Source organism: Stegodyphus dumicola, chromosome X2 (assembly GCF_044657685.1).
Source record: "Stegodyphus dumicola isolate Sdum_Otavi_A_Nest chromosome X2, ASM4465768v1".
Classification (NCBI taxonomy): Eukaryota; Metazoa; Arthropoda; class Arachnida; order Araneae; family Eresidae; genus Stegodyphus; species Stegodyphus dumicola.
Window position 1 is genome coordinate 60,323,087 of NC_140781.1, and position 26,136 is coordinate 60,349,222.

The following is a 26,136-nucleotide window of genomic DNA, read 5'->3' on the forward strand; positions in this document are numbered from 1 at the left end:
ATTTCTGTAAATATTTTATGTGTTAATTAATCGGGTTAAACTGTACTTAAAATCCCTCAGTTATATAAAATTTACTTCGCAGAATTTTAAGATAATCTATTTTTTTCCTTTATATTATTCAAGTTAAGCATCAGTATTAACAAAACACATAAGATCTATTTGTTTTATTTCCATAGAGCATAAAACAGATTTTGTGGAGGAATTGTTATCTATAAGAAAATAAAAAAAAACACATTTCATGTTCCCCAAAATGAAATATGAAACAAAAACTGTTTTATTCAACTGTTTCATTTGCAAGGTACGAGGAGAAATTGTGTTCTTTGTGTTTCATATAATTTACGAATACTCACACTTAACTGTAAAAATAAAATTTTCCAACATATCTTCATAGAAATGTTAAAAATTTCTAATAATTGCATAGTTCAGGTCCATATGAAGTAGAAAGTCAGACAACACTGACTTAGAACATCGAGATTATTAGTAGAAAAATCAGAATGGATGAAGATTTAAGTAGAATTAGAACTAACTCTTCTAATGATAATAATTTTATTATAGAAATATTATTACAATAAACATCCGTCTTTCAAATACGGAAGAGGAAAGATAGTACAGATCGATGAAATATATGCGAATAATTTACATTTTGGCTTTCTTTTTGAGCCCAGTCAAATTTGGCAACTATTAGGAACAAAATTACTCGTAACAACAACAAGAACAACAACAACAACAACAACAACAACAACAACAAAAAAAAAAAAAAGGGGGGGTGGGGAACAAAGTTCAGGAACTTAAAACGTTTTTGGTATAAAATCTCATCTTTGGTTTTATCTCAGAATCACAGTAAGTAAAATAATATCTACTCTTTTTTTTAATTGCATTTTTGCTGGTAATACAATGAAAAACATTTACATTTAGGCTTTGTTGAGTGCATTCAAATTTGGCCACTATTAGGAGCAACATTATACGTAATAACAGAAAAGGAATAAACAACAAAGTTAAAGAACTTGAAACTTTTTTGGTACAATGCCTCATCTATGATTCTGTGTGAGAATCACAGGACGCATTCACGCTTTTTTATTACGTTTTTGCTATTATTATTAAAAAATATGAAAATTAACAAAAAGATTTACAAGGAAAATAAACTTATATTATATAAAATAATGTTTACGTTGTGCTAGTCAGGATAGAAATATTCATGAAACGAAGAAACTGGAGAGCGTAAAATACATGTTTATTGTGGCTTTAGGAGAAAGGTGCCTACCATGTGAGCCACTGAAATATCGAGTAAAGTTTATCTTAAAAATTTCATACATTTCATGTAATATTATATTTTAGTTGGTACTGTTTCTTTAATTTTAAGGTAAAGTGCCAATTATGTAGTTTTATACCTTAGTTAAAAATTCCGCGTTACTGTATTGGAGTTACATAAAATGAATGCACAAATGAAACAGTAACTAGAAAAAACGGTAGCCACTACTACTTTAGATATTAATGAAATTAATTACAAACAACGTTGTTCATGAAATTAAGTTGCCTTTCACGCACCATCGGACACAATTTATTGCTTTTTCCTCTTCTGTTTTCAGGCAAAGAACAATAAAAACTAATTTTATTCTGCTAAACAAAAATAATTTTAAGAGTTACACTATAAAATAAAGTAAATAAAAATGAAATAAAGCAAAATGATAAGGATGTTAAAAATTAATTAAAGACTAATTTGTATTACCGTTAGTCTACAATCAATTTAGAAAATACTTTATATTTCATAACAACAGAATATGAATAACATGTTACAAAATATCACACATATTATATTTGGGACAATATTATTAGAAAACGCTTTTCAGTTTCACATTCTGCTGAAGCTCTTTTACAGACTCTTTAATATCAATAAGATAATAAATATCATATTTACTCGCATATTGCTCCTTTTCCCACTAATTTTACAGCCTGAAAGCTATCAGTGGAAAAATATGTGATGTATGCTTTTCTGAAGAGATGGCTTAAATGATAAATATAGCACATCGAAAAACACACATAAAGACAAGTTAATATTATTATATTATGTATTTGAAAGCTCTTACCAATTTCAAAAATATTCTTTTTACTTACCCAAAATGCTGTTTGTACATACATTTTATGTTACTATAAATCAGAAGTTCTAAATCATATGCTAAAAGAACTGCGGGAAAAGTACCCGAGGAGGAGAAATAGGCGAGTAAAATACGATAATACATATATGTGTGCGTATGTTTGTACCTTTATATATCATAAATGATAATTTTTCTCATAAATTTAAGGACATAGAGTAAAATAAAACGTAATAAAAAATATGAAAAAATATGAAACGCATGAAAAAATATGAATATTTTTTTGCTGTCACAATGGAGTTAAAATAGTAAACGTGATTGAGAATGCAGCCAGAAGGTGATAACAGAGGCTTAAGCGTTTATTATAGATTCTAGAAGAATAGAGTAAGATAATTTTGAACAGTTCTTGTTACAAATATATCTGTAAATATCTAATTGCAGTGGAAGTTTTGCGTAGTTATAGTACGGTATGTTCTGTTACCAAGGGTCTAGGCTAGTTGATATCAATCCATTCCGATATCTTTGTTATACATCGCGATGCATATGCAAAGCGTTCATATCTTTTGATACTTTCGGAAATAATAATTATTGTTGTGTTTATTGCTATTAGTTTTATGCCTTGCTTTGTGTGGGATTTTTTTATTTCCTCAAGTGGAAAACCAACTATACAGAACAAGATTTCCAATCCCAAAGTGGCTACTGACGCATATGAAGAAAAATTATTTGGTGCGATTTTTTCAAATTATGATTTCTGGGATTAAGTTTCTTAAGCATGCTATAAGAGCATGTGACTAAGATAACTTTAAGATCTGTTGTAATCTTTGAGCGACTAGAAAAGTTTACAACATTTTTTAATATGTTTAGTTGATAAACATGAAATTCATGCTCATCATGTAAAACAGAAGGTTAGTGAACAAATGTTATCCAGGCAACATAGTTGATGATTCAATGCTCATCGTTAAGTTACTTTCATTAAGCCTTTTTCTATATAATAAGTTATGCATTAAAAAGTTATTTTCAATATAATGAAAATATCAAGATTGCACAGGAAATTTACTATGATTACAGATATATATGGAGAGAGAGTTAAGACTTTTCATATATCAAAGTCAAATATAAATGTTTTGGATAATCACATTTTGTTTTGGATATTCTGCCTATAACAAATAAATATAAAAATTATTTATATCTTTACATACATATAACAAATATTCTTTGGTCTTATCTTCTTTCATACGCAATACGTGACTAACCCTAGGAACAACAAAAGCTATAATAAAATACTTTCATCATGAAAGCTACAAGCTAGAGGCAGAATGAAAGTTTTACATTTAAGTTTTTTCAGAAGTATGCTCTGCAGTTCATAATAACGGCAGCGAAAGCTTTATTGTCGTTGCGGCTGCAAAAATTTTATTGTCGTTTCAGTTCTGTAATTGAGGATGAAATTTAAAGCTTCGTTTTGTTACGAACGTAATTTAAAGAAAACATGACAAATTAAACTTGTATAGACAATAGGTTTATGGCATCAAAAATGAATTCACCTAATTTTGTTTAAACACTTAAGTTATTCTTGTAAGTATTTATCAAAGTTTGGATCATATTCAAAGGAGAAATCATCCCATAAGCATGGTTCAAATGAAGAGTCAGAACTGAATGACTTATAGGAATAATCTGGAAAGAGAGTTTCTACATTTCTTAAATTAGAAACTTCTGAAGAAATATCTTCACTTTGACCAAATATACTCGTACCTGTGTTTACTTCTATAGCTGATTTTATGTCTAACGTACATAAAATATCTGAAATGTTCTTATTGAAGGAGTTAAGCTTTTGAAACTCTTCTTCTTTTAACTCCCAATAATCTTGAATTTCGCAGTTTCCATCTCTTTTCCACATACCTTTCAAAGCATCAACATCGTAATGAAGCTGATTGACTTCACAATCATTAAGCAGATCATTGTTTTCAAAATCATAATATTTCCAGTTTTCTTCTGTTGTGTTTTCACTGTTGTAATCTGATGGCGAACAATCTGTGATACCTTTTGTTAGAAAAAACTTATCATTTTTGGTTTCTGTTGATAATTTAATGCAATGGGATGCAGGTAATTCAGATGCGGTGCTTAAGGAACAACAGGAATAGATATCATTTGTTTCACCTCGTGCAGAGTAAGGAAAATCGCCAATCATGGAAGAATAGATTTTGTCCGAACTGTCTGAGAGGGTTAAAGAATTGTTTTTAGTTGCAGTATCCGTGGAGGAATTTATGCTTGATGGCAAATTCGAGGCTACTCTAGCAGTATTGTTTCTTTGTTTCTTTGTAGCTACTGGCCGCAACGAACAACTGTATATCTCGTGTGGCATGATTTTAGACGACTGCAATGATGACATCAATTTCACAGATGCTTTATCTTTATGCTGGAACTTCTGAGAAAGTAAAGTGTCTCCAGCTTCTATTTCTCTGTGCTTTCTTTTAAATTCTCGTCTATTTATGTCTTGAGAGATCATCATAGTGGACATGTTCATAGGGTTCACCGCTTGGCATGCAGCTAAAGAATCTTCTGTAGTGTTATATTTTGTTGAAGTTTCCGTAATGCTTTTAAAAATATGTAACCCAGGGCGTTTTGCGATATGATACATATTAAAATCGACAGTATCTTCTCTTGCTCTTGTTTCTACTATGTAGACGTCATGATAATTACTTTGGCATTCTTTTTCATCTGAATGGGGACAGTTATTGGAAGAAAAATGATAATTTGTGCTTCTAGTGCTGTGGCTGATAGAAGAAAAAGGTACTTTTAGTGGGAAATTGTTATTAGACTTTATATTATTGTCATACAGCATTTTTAGTGCGGGTAAAACATCTGAAGTTGCATCATTTTCTGCATCTATAGTTACAGACTCATTTAGATGATGACTATCTTCATTATATTTTTTATATGGAATAAAATAATGTGTTGAATTAAATGGATTGGATGAACTAAGAAAGTTTGACTGAGAAGCATATGCTATTTGTACTTTATTATTGTCTTCTGCTAAACTTTGATTAAAAATTTCTAACTGTCCATCGAAAGTAGCTTCGGTATCATTATTGCCTTCTAATATTATATTCTGAGCGTTTTCATCTGCTGCAGGGAATGAAGTCTTAAGTTTGCTAACTTTCTGGACTAACACTTCAGAATTTGTGTTGTCTTCTCCTATGTCCGAAGAAAGATTTCTGGGCTTCTTTTCTTCAGGCATCTCTGTAGGTTCTGCAGAGTTTTCATTTTCGGTAGAAGATTCCCTAATTTCATTTGGAAATGAAGAATACTCCCTTTGTTTTGTGACTATTGTTGCGTTATCAGATATTACATCATCATCGTCCAAAATTTCTATGACTTCTATATCAGGTATTACTTCATTCGATGGAGATGACTGGGTGCTTTGCGGGAGAGCACTGGTATTGAATGTGATACATAGTTCATTTGTTTCACTTCTTATTACTGAACTTCCGCTTAGGTGGTAAGGGTTGGTAAAAGATTCAGCTCTTAAACTGTTGTTTTCTTCAGGTTCAAATGAAGACTCAAATGATTCTAAATAAACTTCAAGGGGTAAGGGTGTCGAAGATTCTGAATCAGTTACCGAATGTGAAAACTCAGGTGATGGTAAATCAGTTTCTATAAGTGTTTCGTCAAATACTTTGTTCTGCAATGCAGATGCTTTAATTATTCTGTTATTCTTACAACTATCATGGAATTCATTTAATAAAGAAGAATTACAATTATCTTTTGGCACAATTATACTTTTATCAGGTATTTCAGGATCTGAAATGTTCTGATCGGGCTTGGTTGCTTCACTTCTTATAACAGAGCTTCCACTTAAATGGTACGGGCTAGTATAAGACTCGCTTGTTGCAGTAGTATTTCCTTCAGGTTCAGCTGAAGTCTCCAGAAACCTCAAATCCGTTTGCTGAGATGAGAAATGCATGGCAGTCGCTTCCATCTTATCAGGATAATTATAAACATCGTTCCATACAGTTTGCACGTTTTCCTTTGTTGAATTAGAATTCTGATTGAAACATTCGGTATTTGTAGCTTGATTTAACTGCAAAATAAGTTCATTGTACTGACGATCATTTTCATACGTAAGACTTTCATGATACATATTGGGTAGCCATGTTAATTCATTATCTGTTGAGTACAGATTACAATCAGATGCTGACAGACTTTCCGGATAGAAGGTTGATTTGAAGGATTTACGATGAGTAGATGATAAAGAATTTGATAACCATCTTTTCTTTGGAGGCTCGTTTAGAACTGCAGAACTGGTCTCCAGTCGTGTATCAAATGAATGCTGTTCAGGTACTTCAGAATCTGTAGGAAATGCTCTACTAATGCGTTCATTAAGAAAGTTGGGAAGGGATTCAAAAAAATGTAACTTTTTTAATTGAGTCATATTTTTATTTTTTCTTTTTCTGTACGATGTTTTCCTTCGAGTTGTTCTTCCTGAACCAGCTGCAGTATTTACGATCCACCAGGAACTTTTTCCAGTTGTATTCCTTATTTTAAGGAATTTCTTGTGCAATGAAAGGTTGTGCCTAATAGAATTCTGTGAAAGAAAAAGAAAATAGACTCTGTGACAAATGCTTCCCAAAAAAGATAATCATAAAAAATGCAAAAATATTTTAAAGGTTTTATTTATTCTTTTTATGCATTTAATGTGTTATATCTGTTATTACTTTACTGAAGCACATACATCGATCTAAATTCTAAAAAATTGTAGAAGGAAACCCACTTTGTTAAATTTAAATATAAATCTTCAAAAGTAATTAGTGCGTGAATTAATTTACTTCAAGCCCCGAACTGGTGCCTCTTTCTGAACTGCAGCAGCTCAAAAGATTCAACAGTTATACGAACGCACATCGATCAACATAATAGTAATACCGACAATAAAATCAAGAGCCGTAAAGTCTGAGGATTACATCCTCAATGCTTTACAGAGGCAAAAAAAGTAAAATGTTTCCTAGTAAATTATTTTTGAGCTTCTCTTACAGTAACTCAACATTAAATTTCCTTAAATAATACTATTTTCTATTAAATAATACTATTTAATAATACTATTTAATAGAAAACGGGCCTAAAATAGAATATACAGCCGAATCTGATTATAAAAGCCACTCATTATAGCGACCGTTCCATTACAGTGAAAGGTACAAAATGTCACCATCCGATGAAAGTACATTAAATCCACTTTCGTTAGAGCGACCAGTCTTTAATAAAGTTCTTTTTTCTTTAGGGTACGAAGGGTCATTATAACGTGCGTTCTATTTATTTTAAAGTTTAATTGTTACCTTAATTTTTTTATCTATGCCGAATGTGGAAATGACTAGCGTCTATGGAAGAAAAATAGATAAAATGCTACACATGTTTAAAAAAGAAAATATTTTATTGGAGAACTTTGTTTGTTGAACTTTTTATTGGAGAACATATTTTGAGCTTTTCTGTGAGTATTATTTCTTGGGTTTACTTTTCTGTATAGCTGCGAATAAGCTGAATATTTTAGAACATTTTTGTAAAATTAAGGAGTAACGGAACTGTAAAAACAGCGCTTGGTCTGTTTGTAATCGAATGCAGGAAAGCATAAGAGAGCTGTCTCTCAGATGGTCATCAGATTCGAAAAGTGATGAGTTTTAAGAACTCTTTCTAAAGTAGTCAGTGCAAGGTAAAACTCGAAGTTGTATGAGTAAATAGAAAACTAATAGGTTATTGTTGGGTAATGTGAAAGAAACAGATATTTTGGAATACATTCGTGGTTTAACTAAATACGCATTACAAAAGAGTAGAGCGTTTTATTCTTTCATCAATATTTTATGACTCAGTTTCTTCATCGATACATATCGGATTGTATATGAGCATAAATTATGGAAAAAGAGCTAAGAGACCAGACTATAAGAAAAGCGGTGTAAGATTTTTTAAAATAATATACAGTAATAAGAAAGTAAGGAGCTAGTTAAGTAATAAAGTATGGATATTCTTAGTAACTAAACTAAACTAAGTGAACTTAATTTAATTTAGAGAAAAATTTAGTAACTGAACATAATACGTTTTAACTGTCAGTTTAATGTCAGTGACATTTGCAAAAGATAATCTATATAGATATTACTACCTTTTTCAGTAAGAAAACAACAGGGGATTTCAAAAGATTATATAGCTTCCAATATTACTTTCCTAATGACTGTGAAAGTTTGCATCCCTTCAGTATAACAGCTAAAGACAGAGATAATTTACGAAAATTATCTGAGAGAAATGCCTCGAATTCGCATTATACGTAAACGCATATGTAAACTATTCAGAGAGATTTGAGGCCGGATGGAACTATCAGTATTCAGCTGTCTTATCCAATCTATCTTTGCTGGGCTCATTTCATGAGTTATAACGTATATGAATACATGATTATATCTAACATGCGAAAAAATTACCTGTTTTTTCGATTTCTACGAAGTTAAAAATTTGCGCCTGAAGAAACGTGTTGCAAAAACAAATCTCTGTTTAGAGATTATCATCAAACTATAAAAGATTAAAACAAATTAACAGATACTATTTTTTTCATTCCAGTACAGTGATACGGGTTTGTTTAATAAATCGTTTCATTTTTAAAAGTAATCTTAACCTTTCCTGTAGTTTCAATATTCTAGAATTTAACAGAGAGTCAGATGGTTAAGGTATTATCAGCTGGAGTATACTGAGGTAAATACAGCCTAAGAAGCATCTCAAATTTTACAGTCTGTTTGAAGTTCTAAACACCTGTATATCTGCTGTATAATATATGTGTTTCATAGAAGAAAACTGAAGATAGTAAATAGTAACCCGAAAGTAACCTGCAAGAGTTAATAATCTCTCTGCTAAGTTAATTGACAAATCTATCTAACATTAAAATTCCCAGTAATTTATTTAAGCTGAGCTTAAGATTTTGTTTCAGCTGAGAACTATTGCCGTTTCTTTTGTATATAATACTTTAAAACAACTTAATTTTCTTTTCCAAATTTTTCCATATTCGTGAGGGCTGGAGACTTTAAAATGTCTTATACTTTAACACGGTTTTATTTTACGCTGAACTAAGATTTTGAGGATTCCACTTGCACATATAAACTTTTTTCATTTGATTGTGTAGACATATATTTTTACATTCATGACGAATTTAAATGATTTCCTTTCATTTGAAATTTTTAACAATTTATTTATTTTATTTTAAATACTATATTAAGCTGTATATGATCTTATTCTGGGTTTGGTTCAAAGGAAAAACGTGAAAAATTATTTGAGAGCAATAATGTTAGTTCGGTTTCTGTAAACCAAGCAAACTTAAATTTATGTTAATATAAACTATGAAACATGCATTAATCTTCCCACATTTATATTTTGCTTTCAAACAAATACATGTTTCGTAAGTTTATAATAAGCTAAATTTCACTGTTAATATTTATACTTCCGAAACAGGTAATACTTACGTTGCGCCCTGAGGTTTTAATTAATTTTCATCAGCATTCCATAGTTACTGAAGTTCTATATTACGCAGTATTGAATTGAAGGAATATTTAAAAAGATAAAGAATTTTAAAATCCGAAAGGAATGTAGATTATCATACGCAAAAGAAAAATACCCATTCGATGTGCTTACCCTTGCATCATGTTTTAGTCTTACGTTTTTCTATCTAAAATTTGTGTGTGAGTAAAAAAGATAAAGTTTTAGCCCCTTTATTCAACATCTCGTGCTTTAGTTACGAAGATAACTTCTTTGCATTTTATTATAAACCCGTATATTGCTTCATCTGCATACAGAATGTTCTTATCTATTAAGGTCTTTTAAATGTGGATCAGCGAACATTATTTTCAGTCTTACATATACTTGCATTTCCAAGTAAAATACGTTATCAGAACGTCGCAATTCGGTGAAAAAAGGCATTTATAGTATGAAAGTGCTCTAGGGTCCGAGATGGGAGGGAATTCCGAAAGCCACTCCCTATCCTACGCTATTCAAAGCTCAAATACAGAACTCAGATAACTCTCCAAGCCTTCGGACGCAAATCGCTACTGATCCGAGTGAGTGCCAAAGATAAAGATGTTTTCCTGTTTATATCACGGAAAGCAAAATATTTTTCAATGTTAAAGGTACAGATATATTGAAAGTAGACTAATTTCCACGTGGCTCTCCTTTTTACAGGAAATTTGTGTTTCTTCAAGGCCAGCCTGTGCTGTTTCTGCCCAGGTTCTAGACATTGTATTCTGATGTATTTAACATCTATTGGTATGCGTATTTTTACGATTTTATAGTTGCAACAAAGTATTACATATTCGTTGAATATATTTTATTTAATTCTATGAAATAAAACAGAATATTAAATAAATCTTGTTTCGCTTCCAAATAGAAATTACTACTTTTAGTTGATTTTTATCGTTTTTCAGAACACGAAATCAGCTAGAATTGCGTTTTCTACATCTTCAGAAGAATTTCGTTTTGATTAGAACTCTGCTTTGGTAATGAATTGGGAATTGAATAGTCTCCATTTCCTAGTTATTAAAATTAATTTACACGGCAACACGGGCTCGTTATTTGCTCTTCAAAGTATATGTGTTACATATATGCGTCGGAGTTTACTATTTTTTATAATTTTTCCTTAAACGACTAACTCACTAGATATTTATAGAATTAAAATGATAAAAATCTCGTATTTATATTTTCCAAAATGGCCTTAATATATAATTAAATTTTATATTATCAACGATATATTGGCATTTAAACAGGAGTTTTTCTATAACCAAACTTGATTGTGTGTCTGAGTCGAACGATGTAAAATTTTATTTTATCATCTTAAGCCATTGAAATTATCTGCTAGTTTATAGTTATCAGTAGGAACGGTGAACATTTTCCGATTTCTAAAATTACGTATAGTAACCTTTTGGCTTGTTCTAACAAGATTATGTATTATTTTTCTGTGCGTAAATTTTTGACGTATCGAGCGACAAACTTCTTAAAAAATATCATTCATGTTTAAAAGCAGTCAGTGAATGTATTTATTTGCAAGCAGCTCTGCTAATTCGTACTAGAAATTTATTTAAATTGCGCTGAAATGAAAGAGCATTCTTCCTAACATTCAAATAGTTTGAAGAAACTCACTTTCCCACCTACTGTATAATCTGTTGTATAACGCTAACCTATAATTTCAAACTACATTTTCTAATTTTTAGGTATATTCCCGTATAAAGCACACCCTTTTTTGAACGAAGAAATTTTAAAAATACATATGCGATACGCTTATCTTTTCTCTATCTTTAAGCCATTCATTCGAAGATTTTCAAAGGCTATCGAACAATAGTATACTAAATTGACAAACGATAACGGGAACAATATGTGTGTGTGGAAAATGCTTGAGTATATAATTCTGCAAAAAAGGTGGCACTTCTAAAGGGCACAGCCCGGCCCACCTGGGGAAGAATTTGTCCCATTGGCACAACAGAGGTTGGGCTGTATTCAATGTGCACAAGAATGATGTTATAGGTTTTCAGAAAGAGTGAGCCATAATTTGAGTTAAGAATGTACTTCCGACCCAAATGAATTAGTAGAATTACGAGTCAGATATTTTCTCTTTTTGTAATCACTTGAAGCTTGATTTTGAACTGAACATCGAAAGCTTTAATTAATTGCATTTTTAAAGTTGAGTAAATTTCTAAAGTAAATCGCATTTGCTTTAGTTGAAATTAGTTGAAAGTTGATCCAGTCTTCCTTTTAGTAGTAAATATAGCCCCTGCCAAAAGAAATAAATAAAATGCTGGTTTGCAATGCAAAATCATTCATTTTGCGAAATAAAATGGAAATCTTGCTGCAGCAAGGATATTTGGTGTTGGTCAAATCTCCACGCCGAGTGTGGAAAAATGAAATTACAGTAATTAAGAGGCCAACGAATAAATGTGCTTTGCGCAAAGGAGTAATGAATGGCTTATTCTAGAAGAAAGCGTTGCGAACTGCGTCCTAGATTGGAATAATTGTAACAAGAAACAGTGTTAATTTATTTGCCTTAAAGCGGGACACAATAATGCAGATGAAAGTGAAAACTTTAACGCAACTCTGAGTTGGTGTAGTCGATTTATGGCACGGGATAATTTATTTCTATGAGGAAAAAAACCAAAAGTTTCGCAAAGGCTTTCGAACGATTTGGGCAACAAATTGATAAATCTCATGAAGTATGTTATTGATTTTCGAGCAAAAAAAAATATTGCTACATATTGGAAATAGGATAGAACTCCAGTAATTTTGAATATGACAGGAAATAAAGCAATTTATGTGAAAAGAGCAGAAACAGTTCAAATAAAACAACAGGTCACGAAACCTTTCACCTCACCGTAATGCTTTCCTGTTTAGCGGATGGTACAAAGTTAATGTACTATGATTATGTTTAAAAGAAAAACGATGTCGAATTTTAATTTCCCAAACGGCTTTTTCATTCATGCCTACTAGAAAGGCTGGAAGGACGAAAACGGTATGAAATTGGGAATAAGAAATGTAGGACAAAAGCGTCCTGTTGTCTTGAAGAATCTAGAGTCTTTTAGTTTGGGACATGTTCAGAGCAAATCCAACGGATAATACGTAAAAATTGGTGAAAGAGTGTAATGCAGACATTGCAGTTATTCCAGGCGGATTATCGAAGTTATTTCAGCCTTTAGATGTGTCTATCAAAGAACCATTCAAAGAAAATTTAAAACCACAGTAGAATACTTTAATGTTAAAAGGTGAAAAAGCATTTGCAAAAGGAGGCCAAATGCGTCATGGCAGTCCAGAAATAGTATTGCGAGTGGATAATAAAAGCATGAAATGAAATTAAATCCAGCATAATTCAAAAGTCATTTAAAATGTAGTATATCTAACAATTTAGATGGAACCGGACGATGATTATTTATTTATGGATCAGATTAACAATGATGGTGAAGATGAAACAGAATGCAGATGATTCGGTGATATACTTGAATTCGGTGATATACTTGAAGATATAACGAAAGACGATTTTGATGAACATTTCATATTACGCGATAATGAAAATTTTTATGTTTATAAAGTATGTTATTTCTTTTAAATAAACAACATTTCGGTAAATGTAGAAATCCAATCTTTGTACACTCATCTTTTCCTTGTTTTTTGATCTATCATTTTTATATCTGGCGTGCAACCCACACTCGTACATTTCGATTTCATTTCTTGTGTTAAAATTGTGCGTTATAAGCTGGGAATATATGATACTTATTTTTAAATTTCTTAGAGCGTCATACTTTTTAATTAAAATATGTTCTATATTTTTCAACAATAATTTAAAAAACTGAGTCAAAAATACACTTTAAATAAATTCGTGATATTTAAATAGCAGTTTTGTAATTATTTAAAAATATATGAAAATTATTTATATAGATGTACTGGAAATACAATAGCACATACCCTAATAATCAAAGGTACGCACAGTGTTGATGTATTTGATTACTAAAAATTGTGCATTCCGAATTCTTCCTTTTACAGCTTTTATTACTACAAAATAGACGGAAATCGTTATTTTTCAAACTGCTTATTGTGAGTATCCACGAAAAAATGTTCAAGCGTAATATTAAAGACATTCTCATCCAGACGAAATATTTTTAACGTTTTAAAGATTATTCATTCGATGGGCGACTAGATATCAGTAAACAGGGCTGCAACACGACTTTGAGTTACGTAGAAAAAGGCTGGGCTGGACTTCCGACAGCTGTTGATCTTTCCATAAACGACATTTGGAGAAAAGAAGGTCACGAAAAGTTTAAATTCATAGCGAGTATGCGTCTAGAGTTAGCCTTGAGGATTTTTAAAACTCAAGGTTATTAAGTTGCGGAAGCATTTTATGATAGGATCAAAGAAACTTAATTTCCTGAAGGAGTATTCACAGGGCTAGGAAAGTAGTATTGCCTTAATTGCTTTCCTATAATTTTTCCAGTCTTCCCAGGGGCCAGTTTTTCGGTTTTAGAAAAACAGATGGAAGTAATGTCTTTTTTCTTTCTATTCCCAGAATAAGTGCAAACACTTTTTCTCCCCTCCTTTTTTTGTAATTGGAGAAGTTTTCCAAACATTCTTTACAATAGAACAACTTATTGTCCACATCATTGTGCATATCATCCAATCAAAAAAGCATAAAACTACTTGAAATATCAAGTTTTATGCGCATATTGACAGAATGAGACTTACAATACATGGTGGTCTTTAGAAGATTTTTTTTTTTTTTTGCATTGGTGACATATTTGCACGTACAAAATCTCGAGTAATCTAAATTAAGCAAAACTGGTGAACGTATTGTATTGATTTATCAAAAGTATATTCATGATGTGTGTTTAATTTTATGCATCCTAGTGCCACTACTTAAACCAAATTATTATCAAATACAAAAATACAAAAATTTGGCGCGAGTACTGGCAGAAAAATAAGTGCATTCTTTTCAACGATCTGCAGTTTTGCTATGCAAAATGTTTCGGTCCTCTCTTCTTTAACTTAACAAAATAAAAGATTTAAAATTAGGCCAAAAAGCTACCTTACAAACTGAATAGCAAACATTTTTTGCTTCTGAAAAGTGCGGGCCTGTGTCTGATCGCTCCTGAAATCGACGGTATGTTATTCAAAATCTTTGTCAAACTAAGATTACGCTCTGGCAATCGTCGATATAAAAGATAAAGGTCTTAGTATATAATCGTCGATATATATACTAAGAACCCTGAATATCGGAAGTTCGACCTGGGTTCAATTCAAAGCAAAAGGACCATCTGTATGCTTGGTTTTAATATGTTTCGCATCTGAAATGCGAATATTAGCCATTTCTTCGTAGAAAATGCTCCACGAAGGCATTCCTCTGATTAGGCAGACAGCCCTCGCGCGCTTTGCCATTTTGTTATTATTATTATTATTATTATTTATAACTAAGGTTTTTTTTGGACTGCTTTTAAATTTTATATTAGCGTCTTTTACTTGGAGTTTGAAAATAAAAAGTGTTTGAAAATATTCCTTGAGTTACGAAACAATGCTTCAAACTCTGGAGCTGCCTTTTATACACATCTTCCTGTCAGTGCGCCCGTAAGGCTGCTCAATTATGATTTAAGTATAAAATTTTTATGAGCGATCTGACAGCATAAGGAGTACATATATCGCTAGTCTTCAAAAGAAATATTTTGATTGACAAATAGTTTTTTGTAATTATGAAAATTTGGTTGATGAGAGAAAGGTTCAAAACGTTTTTTGACTTATAAAATTAGTAACTCAACAACCTTGAGTTTGGAATAGATTTATGTCAAGATCTCAATCAATTTTGAGGACAAACAGGTATAGGTACTTCTTCGTCAGGAGCAAAGAAATCTGCAATCTAGATCTTATGACTTGCTAAGCAACGTCTGGTACTATATGCTTAGTTCTATACATCTTTTGTTTTCTTTACTATTGCCATTAATTTTATTTTACCTTCTCGTTAGAGATAAGCGAACACAATATATCTTCTACACTTTTCTTATCAGTTTCTCATTTCTATTCTATTTTTTCTATATTTCAATGCAAACAAATTAGAGTTTCAACATAGTGATGACTGAATCTTGTTTCTAGGAAAGAAGCATCCTGACATTAACAATACTTTGAAAGAATAAAAAAAGCATTTTTGTAAATAAAGACATACATACACACACACACACACACACAAAAAAAAAAAAAAAAAAAAAAAGAAAAATATTTTGAAACCTTTTTTCCAAGCAAACATACCTCCTCAAAGGAATACCTTGATTTGCTTTTTTTTTTTTTTTTTGGTTTCCAGTAAAGAGTGCAAAATTAAAAAATAAATCTATCTCACAGTAGGAAGAGAAAGAAAACAAGCGTTATATTTATTTGCTTCTTATGAACAATCCTGTTTTCTTCCTGTCTTAGAACTGACTTCAAGCATGTATAACAAGAAGACTTGGGAAATTATGCAGAAACAGTCAGGATAATAATACTCATAACACTTATATACGTTTTTATGTCGAGTCCAACGTTTGTTTAACACGTGTCCAATACCTCTGTTAACGCTGCTTCTGGGAGTTCTTTCTCCTTTAAAAATTCTATCCAACATTTGAATTTTTTCTATTAATTCTTATTCTTGCATAGCTTTTTTATTAGCACGTGTTATATATCTTAGAATAGATTAAACTTAGAGGTGCTAGAGGTAGACATTTTAGAAAATTTTATAAATTGCATTTGCTTTGAACAGTGTAGAAATCTAATAACTTAATTTTAATATTTAGTGCAAAAGAAAATATTAGTACCCTCTCACAAAATGTAGATGAAGCTAAAAACAGTTGTCAAGATATAGCTCGAAAGAACTACGAATCATGTAGCTTTTTGTACACAGCTAAGAATACTAAAAAAAGGTAATAAAAACAGGTTTTCTTTTTTATTGAATGTCCTTTGGTTCTTACATCAAAAATGTGTTATGACTCTCAGATTCCAAAGGTCATTCACTCATATTGTAACGTGGGAAGAAGGAAAAAAAAAAAAAAAAAAAAGGGACACATAGAGCCCCTGGCAAAGCAATGCCAAAGGGTTTTCCACTTAGGAGTATCACATAACATAACTGTTATCTCTGCTTCTATATGGCATTTAATTTGTTACTATGTCGTGGCAACAAATTAAATAGAGACAGAGAAAATTCCGCAAAAACCTTATCATTTCTCACTAATGGAAAAAAATCGTAAAATATAAGCTTGGAATAACGAACGAGATTTTGTCAGATTGTATATGTGATAGGAATTTATAGCCTAAAGGTCGAATTTCTTTCTCACGGAAAAAAAAATTATATTCTGCTGCGAAGCTTATAAATGTTATCTCCTAAACTGCAAATGGACGACAGTTTCGTTAAAGCAGCCTGATTTCGCATACTCTAGAGATTCTAAGATCTGCGATTTTACGTAACATTCCTAATTCCTAATTAAGTTTACATTAACTGTAACTGTTTAATAAACCAATCGGAAATAAACTCAGGATGATACCTATAACCATGCTATAACCATGATAACCATGATACCTATAACTCTGCTTCTTAGAAGAATGGGGATACAATTTCAAACCTTAGACACGAAACTTCGTGAAAATTATTTTGCTGCTTTTGTCATGTCATTTCTAAGAATTAACCTGTCATTTCTAACATGTCAAGAATTAACATGTCAGAATTAACATTGTCATGTCATTTCTCAGAATTGTCAACATATCATAATTTAGTTACATCAGAAGAATTCAAGAATTAAACGAACAAAATTTGTGTTAAGTATTAACTGAAGCAGAAGGGCATTCAACAATTCCACCGGTTTTAATGCATTGCCTTTCTTTGCTTCAACTGGTTTTACATAGGATTCATAATTTTCCAATATTATAATATGCTTAAAATAGAAATATCTGCTATAAATATTGTCAGGAACATTTTTATTTGCTTCAAATATAATCTTAAATTAAGTGATTAATAAGTGCATAGTCATTTTTTGACGCTGCCAACCAAATGAGCTTGCAATAAATTACAAACTTAGACACGCTACTCCAGTTCTTCCTTTCTGCGATTTGCACAGTGGGCTTTGGAATTCAACTAAAAAAATTGTGTTGATCTGTGAGCCACTTGGTTTTACTTAAAAAATACAATGAATGAATTCTCGTAGATTCTCATATAGGCATTTAACACACATAACGAGTTCTGACTCCAGAAATTACATTGTTCACCGGAATCGAAACCGGTTTTTTATTACCGTACATTAATAGGGTGACAGAACATCACAAGAGCTCATGAGAGAAATATATTTAACTTCCTATACTATAATTTTAATGAATTTTCAAACATACGATATTACTTTGAACAGTGGGAAAAAAGTTACAAAATTTATCTCTATTGAGAGGTGTTTTTCAGAAAATAAGTTATAACGCTTCTTCCGTATGCTTTTGTAACGAAACAATTAACTTATCTATTCAGTTTCTGAGGATCCCCGAGCGAGAGAATACTTTGAGAATTTCTCACTTCTGAGTTCTTGTTGTCTTCCACATCTGGCTAATCAATTAAAGTGGCGGATGTTAGTTATTCTCCAATGTGGAGTGGTCACCCATGCCTCGTCTGGCTTTACAGCAGTCACTTTTAAGTGTGGCTGGGGATGAAAAATGTAAGGAATTAAAGGTGTACGTTCTGGTAGCTCAACGATTAGGCCACCAGCTAGTCTCCAACAATGAACTGAATTTTACTGGACAGGCACATGCGTGAAAAATAAGCACTTTCTCTGATTTTGTTGTTTAATGAACTTTTTTAAATTGTTAAAAAATAATGCGTACACTAAAACCGCACGAGCATTACTATAAACAATCAAATGGCCCAACTGGATTTAGCAAAAAGAAAAAAATATATAACAGGTGTTTCATCTGCATGTGATCCAGCGATACTGATTGGATTACGAAAATGAAGTATTTTTAAATTAGTTCCCACATTAATAGTCGCATAACGTATATATGTGAAATCGTAGCGTTCACTGCTGTCAGAGGTTTAGCAGGGGATCTTTTTATCTTGCTCTATCTTCATCGGCATTTGTCTCACATTGTCACGGAACTTCCGGTAGTCACTGTCAGGATTTCCCTTTCCGGCCATCTCCGGCATTTTAGTGCATTTTCCAGAGACCAGCCCACTCACCGCACCCAGAGGAAAGTTAAAGATAAAAGTGAAGGGGGGGGAAATAGGTTCGATTTTTAAAAGTCTCAGTTAAATGCCTTGAAGTTTTATTATTCAGGCAGTCAGTTCATAGCACAAAAGTACATGTAGCTTCCACCTTTATGAGCAAATGCATTATTTTACGAAGTTTCGTGAACAGACATTTGCAGTTTGCTTATAACTGATAAAATAATCTAAAAGCGAAAAGGAATAAAATTAGAACATAGATTTTTAATACATCATTATGCTCTAATTTAGTTCCTGTGAATTCATCATTGTATTTGAATAGTATTCTATAGTTGATGATGTAATTCATTTCTGGGGATATTTTTTTCACTGGGTATATTTTGAAATAAGCTCATCAAAACTGATGCTAACGTTAGTCCTATCTATCTCATCGCATCATATCGGAGGGAATGTTCCTAGAAGAGTACAAACTTTTTGAAACAAATGAAAGGTATAGGAAAGAAGAAAATCTTCTAACACGTCAAAGATAGTTTATACAGGCAATAGTTTTTTAACCCGTATTAACATCTCTCCTTTCAGTGAGGAGAAATGAAATGCATAAAGACTAATATAAAATATCCCAGTCTTCAAAAGTGGAAGTTACAAAAAATAATTCTGGCCAATCCAAATGCGAGGATATTAATAATAATAAGTAGCGAAAGCTGCAAACAATCTGAGTGTATATTACCACTTCAGATGCAAGTCACGTGAACATCTACTATTATCTTCAAATATTTAATAAGAAACATTAATTATACATTATTTATGAATTAAGAAAATTAATTGTCTTTGTTGACAAATTAAAATTCCCCGTAGTATCAGCCAACAGATGATTCAAGTTAGCAAAATGTTTTCGCAGGCTTCATAATTTAGAATATCTACCGTATATTTACTTTCGCCATCAAGTTAACGAGAAGATTAAAGAATAAGTACGAAAAAGAGCAATAATGAACAGAGAAAATTGCGCAAATGATTTAACCTTAAAGTAATCACTAGATGATAATATTTATTTTAATTTTCTCATACAGTTTTTGCTGATTTCATGTACATCAATTAAAGTATTTTTGGGCTACTTTTAACAAATCTTAATAATTACATCAAATTCAAATTGACACCTGCGTATTATAACCTTAAAGTTTTAGATTGAGCAGCTAGTTTACTCTGATCACCATGTTGTAACATTTGGTTTAATACTACGTCTATGAAGCAAATCTTATTGTTGGAAATCTGTAAGGTGCGTTTTCAAATCACCGTATGCAGATAAGTATGTCTATAATATATTCCCATTAAGATCTCCAGTTTAAGAATTTTCAAGTTACGACACTTCCTATATACAAGAAAAGAGACAAAAAACAATTTTGCATTGTAGGCGTTTTACATGGGATTACTATTCATGAGAATTTCCTAAATTTTCTTGCAAAATAAACATACCTATTTAAGTATGTCTGTTATGCAACATAATATTTATTTAAGAAAACATACTTAGTTAAGTATGTTGTACTAACTAAGTACTGTATAAGTATGTACAGTACAGTACTTACTAAGTACTGTATAGTTACAGTATAAGTATGCACTTAAATACATAATTATAATAATAAACATAAAATATACTTATTTAAAGGAAAAACGTACTTATTTCAGAGAATATTAAACATACTTATTTAAAAAACAAACTTATTTAACATAAAAACATACTTATTTAAGAAGCATAATTATACTCGAACGAATTAAATGCGGCAATATTTGCTAAATTTAGGATAATATCTATTTGAATATCTTTATTATTATTTATTCTTAAAATTACCTTCTACAGAGTCATTAGCTGTTTTTTTTTTTGGAAGCAGGAGACGTGAAAAATGTGCAATGGTCTAGCCAGGACTCGAACTCTGGACCTCTCGAATACACTTCCAATTACACCACGAAGACATGCGGAAAAGAGGAGTAAAAATACCTTATATATCCCCCTTTTAAAGGGCGATTGGGGATAAAGGGGACCCAGTCGCCAAATCCTGGTGGTGATGAATTATCGTCCACAACCTTTTAGATAAAGGGGACCCAGTCGCCAAGTCCTGGTGGTGATGAATTATCGTCCACCACCTTTTAGTCCGGGCGCCACTTGTAGAGTCATTAGGTTTTATTTTGAAGCAGGACACAGGAAAAATGTTCAGTGCTCTCGCTGGGACTCGAAACCTAGAGCTCTCGAATATGCGTCGAGTATGCTTACAATTACGCTACGAAGGCATGTGGAAAGAAGGGAGAAAATGCTTTCTGCCTTTGAGCTTGAATGTTGAAATCCACAAAGAATGGAGAGGAAAAGGAGAAGAAAGAAATTGTGATTTTCAAAACTTCAGATTACCGTATAAGATCAGGATTTTACCCCTAAAAATTTTAAAAAATGAAAAAAATATTTATGCGTTTATTAAGTAATATATGGCTGTAGGTATGTATATCTTTTGTTAATTGCAGTTATAGCTGAAACTATTCAGAAAAATTAACAGTTGGATATTTATAAATTAAATACACTTTAATTTGTATTAATCAAGCATAAATTTAAATTAAAGTAAAGGCAATTACTAATGAGAAGTGCGTTTAATCATAAATATCTTGATTTTTCGATCCGAAACGGACTGATAAAATTTGTGAAATGCATTAAAAATCTTACGTTTTACAATACTGCAGAATTATGAAAATTTATTCCACAAATAAAGACTTTGATACAGCACTTAATAATTAAGACAAATAATAATGACAGAAAAGTAAAATCTTATTCGCGGCAGCAACCATTTACACGACACTTAAATGCATTGTTCCGTGTTAATATACTACAAGAAGCATGTTTTTAGAGCGAGTGAGGCTACTCAGAAATGCAAGAAAACGAAAAGACAGAACACTTTCAGTATTTAACTGGCTACATTACACATAAAGTTTTGATCAAATATATTTACACCGCTAATGATAATGATAGCGAAATATTTTAAAATCACTTAGTTTTGGCTTATTGACTTGTAAAGTATTAACAGTAGCAGTTGAGTATATAATAGACAAAGACGTTGTTCACTTAATGCCTGCTGCATCTATTCATAGCGTCTTTTTTTTTTTTTACTATTACAAATAGTACATCCTTCGAGTGCATAAGGAGACTCGAAGAAGGGGGAAAAAGAAGGGGAGGGGGAATAAACGAAAATTATCTTGTAAGAATTATGTTAATTTTATTAAAAGTTAAATTTCAAGTTAGATTTCCTTTTCTATCGATTCTTAACTTCAATTTACCACTTCTAGAACGTAGTTTTAGAATCACGTCTGAATACATAATGAGGAAGAGCGGTATTTAACCGCGAAGTTCTTCGGTCTTAGTGAGAGAGATACCAGGTAATTTGGCTGCACTCGTCCGCCTTTTTAGGCTACTCTGTCGTAAGCTATTATCACCTCTTCTGCCGTACTTTAGACCCTTGATAGCTTCGCGGTAAGGGTAAGAATACGTAACGGTAACGGTAAGGGGCCAAATCTGTTAGAATTTTAATAGCTTCGGCTATACCTCTTTAGTTTAGAATAGTTTAGTTCAATTTTTAGTCTCTTAAGTTGAAGCCCAAGTGTCGGCTTTATTGTACAACTCCAAGACGGAGTTCTGTCAAATCTTATTTTGAATAATAAAGGGTTATTTTACCTTTCCATTTTGTTGATTCCTGTCACACGAACTCAAGCGATTATTTGCTTACTAGTTCTTAAAATTCTTCACTTTCAACAGTAACTTAGAATTATCCAGTGAGGAACTCTACAATCTTTTTATCTAACCTCATTAAGTTTTGAATAAAACAACTTAAAAAAATAAAGGTACTGATGTGTCAAATTTTGGCGGGATAAATGCTTACCTTAGCGAAAGAGAAAAAAATAAGGTATAAAATTAAAATAAACAACAACAACGTAATAATAATAAACCTACTTTTCATTTTCAGTTTACTTCAGGTACGTAGTAAAGCCGGTGGTATAGTCACTTAAGCACAGACGCTGTTTTCTGAGCAAGAGGTGACAAATACCCTTTTGCAAGAGAAAACAGCAACTGCGCTTAAAGAAACTGCAGCTTCCTCCTCTTCGTCATAAGAAATGGCATTTTCTGCAGCGAGTGGATGAATAGGTCAAAAATTTAGCTCTTTAACTAACTAATTAGCTTTTTAACTAATTTAGCTTTTTCACTAAGCAGTTAACATTTTATTTAGAAAAGGAATTTTATCAGCTAATCGAATAGAAAATCAATAAAAAAAACACATTTTACTTACAATTATAGAACTTACTAAAACGAGGAAATAAGAAAGAACTTATTTTTTAGTTTCACATAATATTCCCTATAGGAAAAAACACAGATAGGCATATACATATATAGATAAATGGTATACAACTCAGGTGTCACCTAATATCTGCTGTCTAATAAATTCAGCACACTATTGAATTGGATGATGTTGGTAAGATAAATGATAATAAAATGAAAGAAAGGAATAACTTATCTGATCAAGCTAAACAATTAAACATTTGAGCAAAATATTTTACAAGGTCTCGTTTAGTTTATTAATGTTAAACTGCTTACCTGTCCTCCGCGTTTCCCACTTTGCTGCCAGAATGTAAATTGCTATCTCACATTATATTCAAATAAATAAGGTAGATAAGAGGTAGTAAGATTGAGGTAGAAATGAGGTAGGAAAGAGAAATTATTTAAAAGGAAGGTTTTAGAGGGTAGCATTAGAGCATGTTCTGCCTGCTAAAGGCACGTTGCTAATTTAATGCTCTTGAGAGTAGTAGTGTTGCGTTATTCTCGCCATTAGGCATGTCATGCTAGGGTCACAGCGAACTTGAGCATTACTCCATTTGTGTAACCGTCAGGTTAACTTACTTTTACTTAGTTAAGTCAAATTCAGTACCCTTGAAGTAAGCCATAAATATTGAATTCTGTAAGCACGAGGGATGCCTTGTTTGACTTTTATTTGAGTTAAATAAAAGGGCCCTTTACACCCTTTCCCAGTCTCTGTGGTACTTTACAAGACATAGTGATAATTCAATTTAAATCTCAAGACATTTCTACCAAAGAATTCGAGACGCTATAAGTTAATAATAAAAAAATACCAAAGCCACTTAACAAAGCAGCATATTTTGAATTTTGCTACGGTCCACAAGGCACGGTCTTACACTGCATAAAGAGATTAAGAAAAATAAGTAAACGAATCTTCAAAATAAATGCAAAAATATCGTTTCAACACTCAAATAAAATTTAAGTTAAAGTTACTGAAGTATTAAATTAGGGGGTGGGGAAGATAATTTTTATTTTACACTTACCGAAATGAAGTACAGATCAGCATAAAACTAAAGGAAAAAAAAGAACCCACTTTATTTTTATTTCAAATTTACTGAAGGCAGTAAAAATGATATAGCCAGCCAAGTGTAGAAGCCAGTAGTATGTACAAAGAGTGTCAAATATCCTCTTGTGATACAAACCACTGACTGCACACTTAACGACACTGCAGCTTCTTCTTTACCAAAATCCAATATGGCACGTTTCTGAATTACCAAATGTTTATTTTACACTTACCGAAATGCAGCACAGATCAGCATGATGAAAAAAGAACACTATGTTTTTATTTCGAATTTACTGAAGGTAATAAAGATGATATTGCCATCAAGTATAGTCGGCCCTTTAGATCAAAGAGTGTCAGATACCCTCTTATGATATAAAACACCGACTGCACTTAACGACACTGCAGCTTCTTCTTTATCAAAATCCCAAATGGCACGTTTCTGAATTACTGAAAGTTTATTTTACGCTTACCGAAATACAGCACAGCGAAGCATAGAACTAAATGAAAAGAAACAATTTCTTTTTATTTCGAATTTACTGAAGGTAATAAAGATGATATTGCCATCAAATACAGTCGGTGTTTTAAACCAAAGAGTTTCAGATACCCTCTTTTGATATAAAACACCGAGTGCACTTAACGACACTGCAGCTTCTTCTTTATCAAAATCCCAAATGGCACGTTTCTGAATTACTGAAAGTTTATTTTACGCTTACCGAAATACAGCACAGCGAAGCATAGAACTAAATGAAAAGAAACAATTTCTTTTTATTTCGAATTTACTGAAGGTAATAAAGATGATATTGCCATCAAATACAGTCGGTGTTTTAAACCAAAGAGTTTCAGATACCCTCTTTTGATATAAAACACCGAGTGCACTTAACGACACTGCAGCTTCTTCTTTATCAAAATCCCAAATGGCACGTTTCTGAATTACTGAAAGTTTATTTTACGCTTACCGAAATACAGCACAGCGAAGCATAGAACTAAATGAAAAGAAACAATTTCTTTTTATTTCGAATTTACTGAAGGTAATAAAGATGATATTGCCATCAACTATAGTCGGTGTTTTAAATCAAAGAGTTTCAGATACCCTCTTATGATATAAACCAGCGACTGCACTTAATGACACTGCAGCTTCTTCTTTATCAAAATCCCAAATGGCACGTTTCTGAATTACTGAAAGTTTATTTTACGCTTACCGAAATACAGCACAGCGAAGCATAGAACTAAATGAAAAGAAACAATTTCTTTTTATTTCGAATTTACTGAAGGTAATAAAGATGATATTGCCATCAAATACAGTCGGTGTTTTAAACCAAAGAGTTTCAGATACCCTCTTTTGATATAAAACACCGAGTGCACTTAACGACACTGCAGCTTCTTCTTTATCAAAATCCCAAATGGCACGTTTCTGAATTACTGAAAGTTTATTTTACGCTTACCGAAATACAGCACAGCGAAGCATAGAACTAAATGAAAAGAAACAATTTCTTTTTATTTCGAATTTACTGAAGGTAATAAAGATGATATTGCCATCAACTATAGTCGGTGTTTTAAATCAAAGAGTTTCAGATACCCTCTTATGATATAAACCAGCGACTGCACTTAACGGCACTGCAGATTCTTCTTCATCAAAATACAAAATGGCACGTTTCTGATGTGAGCGGTGCTACTCAGAAAATGAGAAAATGAAAACATAGAATTCTTAAAAAAACTAAACCGTTAAAATGAAAAAAAAAAAAAAAAAAAAAAAAAAAAAAAAACGTGTTTTCATATTTATATCCTACCATAAAAAACTGAATTTGCCCACTGATATTAATATTAACATACCAAAGAGTTATTGGAAATCCTTTTATTATAAGAAGCTTTTATACATTCCTCATTCCACTCACATAGGAGTGGAATGAGGAACATACTATTTCATCTTGTAATGCTGAGGGCACCAAAAATTTCTATACTTCTATTTACCATAGAT

At 31.8% G+C, this 26,136-nt stretch overlaps 1 protein-coding gene across 2 annotated transcripts in view; it reads right to left on the reverse strand.

Annotated features, from left to right (window-relative positions):
* Nucleotides 1-230: 230 nt before the first annotated feature.
* The window catches only part of LOC118196403 (uncharacterized), a 91,992-nt gene continuing 66,086 nt past the window's right edge, over nt 231-26,136 (reverse strand). For both annotated transcript variants that reach the window (XM_085809138.1, XM_085809139.1), the window contains exon 2: nt 231-6,672. In XM_085809138.1, the coding sequence (XP_085665264.1) occupies nt 3,655-6,672 (3,018 nt within the window). In that variant the 3' untranslated portion in view covers nt 231-3,654. The remainder of the gene's footprint in view (nt 6,673-26,136) is intronic.